The following is a 6,708-nucleotide window of genomic DNA, read 5'->3' on the forward strand; positions in this document are numbered from 1 at the left end:
ATCCTGCCATTACAAATCACCTCAGAAACAGTCTTGCAGAAGCTGCACACCTCAAAACAACGTCTGAAGTTACCAAAGAGGTCTGGAGACAATTACAAAGGTGTCAGCGAAGCCTTGAGGCTTTCTTCATTCGCAGCTCTCACCACAGACCAGCCAGAGGCTGCACCCAAAGAGGCCAGGGCTCCAAAACTGGCACTGAAGGGAGGTTTGCCTCACCTCACCTCCAATACAGCGGCAAGAGTCAAGCTGCAGAACCCACAGCCTGCGTCACAGGGTATCAGCCTGAGCTACATCCCCACTTCAATTCCATCCAGAGGCATCACAGCTGATCTGTCTGCTGGGCCCAGGCTGAGCCAGCATCCCCTGCTCCCCTCCCTGCCTGGTGAGCTGGTTGTCTCTCAGCTCCAGGCCAGGATTCCTGCAGCACCAGGCCAGGATTCCTGCAGCACCAGGCCAGGATTCCTGCAGCACCAGCGGACAGGAGGAGCTGTCCCTGTCCCTGTCTTCCACCAGTCACATGGAAAAAGTCTTGGTGTGGAGAGAGGACGGCAAAAAGGAGCTGTGAGGATGAGTCACTGCTTCCTCTCACTAGCAGAGAGCACAGAAGGAGGAAGGAGAGCTCCCATTGGGAGCGTATGCAGTGGAAGTGCCAGCTCTCCAGCCCATCTTGCCACAGGGCCATGGGTGGTTTCTGCCTGGGGGAGGGAAGGGGGCAGCCCCCCGCTTACCTGAACCAGACAGTAGCCCAGCAATCGCAAGTGCCTGTCCCTCATGGCTCGTGAGCCCACCAGGATGTCAGAGTTCTGGCAGTAATGCCACTTGTCATTGACCGACAGCACCACCCTGCGGAGGACAGAGCGGGAGGAGGAGAGTGTTACCCATGCCACAGACCCTGCAGGCAGGACAGGCAGCAGTGCCACCCAGTCCCCACAACAGCAGGGGATGAGGGGCAGCTCGGTACCTCTGAATATCCTCAGCTCCCTGCAGGCCATCGCCTGGCCCTCGCTTGGGGCTGGGCCGGCACGGAGAGGGTGGAGGGCAGGCATCCTCACTTGAGGGGGGACTCCTTTCCTCCGTCTCATCTTGCGCTTGCTCCCCCTGGAAGCAGTTGTGATCATGGCCAGTGCAGCTGGCAGTAGCCTCCTCCTCCTCCTCCAGGATCTTGCTGATAGGGAACTGGAAAAAACACCTGGGGGAGCAGTCAGGGGTGCCAGCTGGCTGTGCGGAGAGGCACTCGGAAGGGCTGCTTAACGTGGAGCTGCCCTGGCTCTCCAGGGAAGACTCTTTGCTCAGGCTGCAGTAATAGTCCGAGGGGGGCTGGTAGCAGGGCCCCCCCGGGGCAGGGCAAAGTGTGGGGAGGAACCTCCCAGCAAGGTTGTTCTCCCGGGAGCCCGGGGGGCTGCTTGGCGTCTCTGGAGCAAATGGGGCAAAGTCCTGCAAGTCCGAGGTGAGGGCCAGGACGCTCGAGCGCAAGGAAATGGCAGCAGGGGACGTTGTAGTGTGGACAGAGGGAGCCTTGGAAGCTGCAGGAACACGGGAAAGAGGCAGCACAGTGCCCGAGCGGTTGATCCACAGCAGGAAGTCTGCAGGAAGAGAACAGGGATAAGCACCAGCCTTGAGACCCCCTCTACTGATGTGACATGGGCTCAGGGACCCTGCGTGTCCGAAGTGAGAGACTGCACCAGCCAGCCCAGCAGACAGGAACACAGAGAGAACCTGAACACCAGGTGAGCCCTCCTGTGGTGGAACAGCTCAGGGAGCTTTGTTTTCTAGTTCTGCTCTGAATAAGCTCCCACCCTCGGGCCTCCCTCAAGCACTCAGGCAGACGCAGGGCTTCTACTGTGCCCACAGACCCACATATCCCACTGCCAGCACCCCCTATGAGCCATGGCCCTGCCCTAGTGCAGCCAAGCTACCTGTGCAGTATCCTGGGGGCAGCACCTCATCCTGCCGATAGCACTCTTCTCCCACCAGCTGCCGCAACGCCTCGGCCACCAGCCCCTTGTAACTGAGGGGAAAAAGAATAGTCAGAAAATGAACTGGGGGGAGCACCCAGCCTGTCCCCTCAGGCACTGCCAACCCTTGTTCTCCGTCTGAGCACATCTGTGCAGACATGAAGGCCCCTGGGAGCAGGAAATAAGGAGAGGGTTTGGGCTCTGCTGTTCTGGCGCAGGGAGGGGACATAATTCCACTCATTTGGGCAGAAAGCTCCTGTCGATACTGTTACACCAACAGCAACATATTCTTCTTCTCCAAAAGTGTTGTCAAGGGCTGGAACAAGCTGCCTAGGGATGTGGTAGAGTCACCACCCCTGCGGGCATTTAAAAGACGTGTAGATGTGGTGCTTTAGGGACATAGCTCAGTGGTGGCACTGGCAGTGTTAGGTTTGCACCCCGCGCTCCCAGCTGTGCTCTCCCCCCAGGGCAGCCCTGCTCTCCTTCCCCAAAGCTGACCTGTACTTTCTGTTGGCCTCATCGGCTGTGAGGGCGTGCTCGAACATGAGGACGCGGTAGCGCGGGTCGAGGCGCGGGCCGCTGTAGTCGCGGAACTCCAGCTCCACCGCTGCGTCCAGCAGTGAGAGGTAGCGGCGCACGATCAGTGCGTAGGGGCTGCCTGCGGGGCCAGGACGTGGTAAACCCTGCCGGGCGGCTCCGCCTGCCCCAGCCACGCTCCTGTTCTCTCCAATGCTTCCCAAACCCGCCTCCACCCCAGCCCCGAGCTGTAATGCCTGGAAATGGCCCAACATACTCATAACGTTGGTGATGAAGGCTGGGGAGAAGACTTGGTGCAGGACGGTCTGTGGGAAATGGCTGAGCTGAAACATGGACATAAGGATGTTGACGGTCGCCAGGGGTGAGCTGCCGGCCTTCTGCTCCAGGATGGCCTCCAGCTTGGGGAAGAGCTCCCTGTGGTTGGATGGGCGGTAATTCATGCGGCTGAAGGGAAACACCAGCTTCTGGATCACCTGCAGGCAGGAGGAGAATGAGTGTGGCCAGGCCAGGCAGTGGGACAAAAGACAGGTCATACCTGCCCAGAGTTGGGCAGGAACAGGCTCTCACAGACTGTAAGAACCAGAGCACATCCTGGTTGGTGCCAGCAAGATGAACCAGCCCAAAGGCATAGAAGTGATGTGGTTCCCCGAGCACCAGGGCAGCTCTGGAGCCAGCCCCAGGCATCCCCCGCATGCCTGGGGTGAACACTCACCTTGCTGTCGAGCTGCTCCCCACGCTTCAGGAGGAAGTTTGCAATGGTATCAAGCAGCCGTGGCTCACGCAGCCGGTGCCGGGCCACGTACTTGGCGATGAGGGCCATGGTGTAGGGGGTGAGGTTCTCTGCCTTCCTGGGGAGCCACTCTGTATACAGCAAACCACAGCAGGGTATCTGTCAGAGAGGCCTGGCTCCGTCCCAGCTGCAGCTCTCCAGGAGCCACTACAGGCTGGGCAGTGCAGGCAGGTGGGACATAACAAGACCCAGAGCAAAGCTATCTCTCCTGAAACCCAGCAAACACCATTATGCGCCTTGTGAGAGGTTCAGGGAGATTCCGGTCATGTGCACCCCAGGAAGCACAGACAGAACGTGCATAGAATGGGGTCCCTTCTGTAGAAACCCCACCGAAAACAGCCTGCTCCCAGTCTCGCAGCAAGGCAGGCTCCCAACCCTGGCAGAACTAGGCTGGGAAGTCAGTGACAGGGCGACCTTAGCACAGAGCACCTCCTGCTCCATTCTCACCAAGGTGTTGAGCTCCTGGCACTCAGCAACACCCCAGCTGGTGCTGTCATAAACCCAGATGCCCTCTGGGGCGAGGACAGCAGACTCCAAGGCTGCCAAGTGCATGGACAGAGCCTGGAGCCCCCTGCACCAGGGAAGAGTGGGCATGAACCCTGCCTGGGCAGACCCTGCCCTCACCTGCCATGCTGCGGATGAAACGCTCTTGGCGGTTCTCGTAGAAGAGCTGAGAGCTGAAGATGGCCTCCAGGGCCTTGTTGTTCGCCTCCTGGGCGCACAGGGCCAGCATCTCATCCAAGAGGGCCAGCTCGTGCTCCCGCATGGCACTCACTTGCCCCAGCGTGTGCCTGACAAGGCGCAGGATCTTGCGGTTGTTGATCAGCTGCTGGTCGGAGGCCGGGTGTCCCTGCAGCGCCTGCGCCCGTAGCCGGTAGTAGGAAAGGAGCAGGAAGAGAGTCTGGGGGTGCCGCTCCTTCTCCAGGTGCCTCTCCAAGCTGCTGAGGCAAGACTCGACCAGGGGGTGGGGGCTGGACGGGTGCAGCCTCATCACACTGCTGAACACCATGGAGACATCCTTCTGGTTGAAGCGGCCCAGGCGGCTCCGGGATTCATCCTCCAGCACTCTCACCAGCGGTGATTCCCCAGGCAGGCCTGTGACAGGGAAGGGATGAGGGATGTCCAGACCCATCTCCCATCTTCGCTAGGCACAACCATCCTCATGGGCTCGGACTACAGCCAGAGGAGGGCAGGTTTGCCATGTCAATGATCAAACCAAAGGTGAGAAAAGGAAAGGGACTGGTGTGGCAAAGCCTGATCAGGGCATCTGCACCATGGAAAAAAGTCATGTGGAACTCTGGGTTATTCCCCCCAACTCCATCAAAATGGAAGTCCTTTGGTTCATCTGCAAAAGTGAGGTTTATTTCTTAACTCTCCAACTTCTTAAGGATAAATAAGACACCTCTAAAAGTAATTTAAAAAAAAGTTATGGTTGGAAAACAAACAAGAAATCAGCACATCACTGAAATAAACACTGTCTCTGTGTGATGGGAACTAATCCTTTCACATCTCCAGCCTTCTCCCTTTTCCTACTGTAGCTTCAGTCTTTCAAACCCGACTCCTGGGGAAAACACTCTCTCCCAGCTCTGAGTGTATTATTCGAGCAGGGAAAGGCAAGAGGCCAGGCGCAGAGGAAAAAGGCAAAGGCCATCCTCTGTGTGTCAGGAGAGATATGTCCAGGAGACACATGAAGCATTAGGCACTGTATGAGGCCCTGGTAGCCCACTGCTCTCCTGAGCCAACTGACGAAATTTCAGTTTTCAAAAGGGCTTTAAAGCAACTGAGGCAGCATGGGGTAAGTTGCTGCATTTTATCATTAATCAAAAATCAGCCAGAAGGTGGAAAGCGAAGAATTGGTCTGAGCAGTTGCTTTGTTCCTTAAAGAAGAGGCGGGTGAGTGTTTTTATTAATGAGCGGGTGAGCGTGGTGAGCAGGGGAGGGAGGCTGACAGAGAACAAAGTGTGGGTCAAATCCAGAGCAGGCCAGGGGGAGCCCAGCTGAGGGAAGAGGCGCCTGGCAGCCCATTGCTCAGCGTCAACAAACACGAGGCGCCGAGAGACAGACCAGGGAAGAGCAGGAACTTCTTCCCTCCCCCCTCCGGCAGGATCTAGAGTTACTGCATCAACCCACAGCCAGCACCGGGCGGCTCAGCCAAGGCCTCAGCCCAGCGTGCAGCGGCAGTGGGGGGAAAGATAAAAGCAAACAGAATGGCAGGAGACATGTGCATGGGGCTGGCAGCAACCTGGGGTAGGGAGGGCATGCACCATGGGGTACCACCAGGCACCCTGGTACTGCCAGGTGCAGGCAGGGGGATTCACAGAGCCCAGTGGCAGAGCTCCATAACGCCCAGGGGCTGCTGCTGAGTAGGAACCCAAACCGGCTTGAACTTTCTCTCCTGAATATTAAATGCCCACCAACACAGGGCACAGGGCTTGCAAAGGGTTTAGCCAAGATCTCACATCTCACACTTTGATGCTTGGATGTTTCCCTGATTCTCAGGGCTGGAACAAAACTCAAGGAGTGGTTTATCCCACATCCTGCCAGGCAGTGTTGGCCACCACTTTGGCTGCCCTTCGGGCTGATTGCTGCAGCCAGCTGAGCTCCTCCCTGAGCAGCCAGTCCATCCTCCCAACCCCAAGCAGAGCCTCCTCCTCCTTCAAAGGGCACAGCTCCATCTGCCACAGAGCTACTGTCACATGTCCGTCCACACACAAACCCAGACACCAGTGCCTGTCTCAGTATGTCCTGCCTCCTTCCATGGCAGCTGGACAAGCCAGCTTTCCTTTCACCTCACAGACCACACGCTGGCCCGTGTCCCACTGCCCTCCACCTTCCCATTTGCTGTGGGTGACCCCACACAGGCCAACGCTGGCCGTGCAGACACTCACCCAGTGCAGCAGCAGCATACAGGCAGTTGACAATGCTGAAGTTGTCGAACTTGGAGCAGCCGCTGATGATGGCCTGACAGAGAGTCTGGAACTCCGGCTGCTCCAGCACCTGGCCAGGCCCACGGCTCCCCCCATTCACTGCAGCCTGGCCCTGCTGCTGCTGCAAGAGCTGACCCAGCTTGTGCAGGGCAATGGGGTAGTGGCTGGCAGACACCTTGCTGGGGTTCTGCGTGACCCACCGCAGCACTTCCCCCACACTGCGGGAGCGCTCGATCAGACGTTTCATTGTGAAGAAGGTGTCATAACTCATCTTCTCGTGGATGAAGTTCCAGCTCTTCCTCTTGCCATGGCCTCGAGTCCTGTAGGTGTCTGGGGGGAAGGTGTGCAGCAGCCCATGGCTGTAGGGGTCCAAGGGGAGCAGCACGGCCCGCTGCTTCGCTCTGCCGGCACAGTAGCAGGTGGGATACATCCCGGCCCCGCTCCGGTCACCAGCAGCCAGGCCCTGCAGGACTCCAGGCCACACGCTCTCCCGGGTCAG

General features: G+C 58.3%; 1 protein-coding gene across 1 annotated transcript; it reads right to left on the bottom strand.

The window, feature by feature from the left end:
- Positions 1-728: 728 nt before the first annotated feature.
- Positions 729-6,639, bottom strand: FASTK (Fas-activated serine/threonine kinase; the record flags this gene model as incomplete). Its single annotated transcript, XM_010021146.1, has 8 exons — positions 6,171-6,639; positions 3,907-4,377; positions 3,205-3,353; positions 2,749-2,965; positions 2,454-2,613; positions 1,917-2,008; positions 1,053-1,583; positions 729-892 (listed from the first exon to the last, which is right to left on the bottom strand). Coding segments are annotated over exons 1-8 (2,253 nt in total), but the record flags the coding sequence as incomplete, so codon positions are not given.
- Positions 6,640-6,708: the final 69 nt, after the last annotated feature.

The sequence above is a fragment of the Nestor notabilis genome, unplaced genomic scaffold (assembly GCF_000696875.1).
Source record: "Nestor notabilis isolate BGI_N333 unplaced genomic scaffold, ASM69687v1 scaffold30358, whole genome shotgun sequence".
Classification (NCBI taxonomy): Eukaryota; Metazoa; Chordata; class Aves; order Psittaciformes; family Psittacidae; genus Nestor; species Nestor notabilis.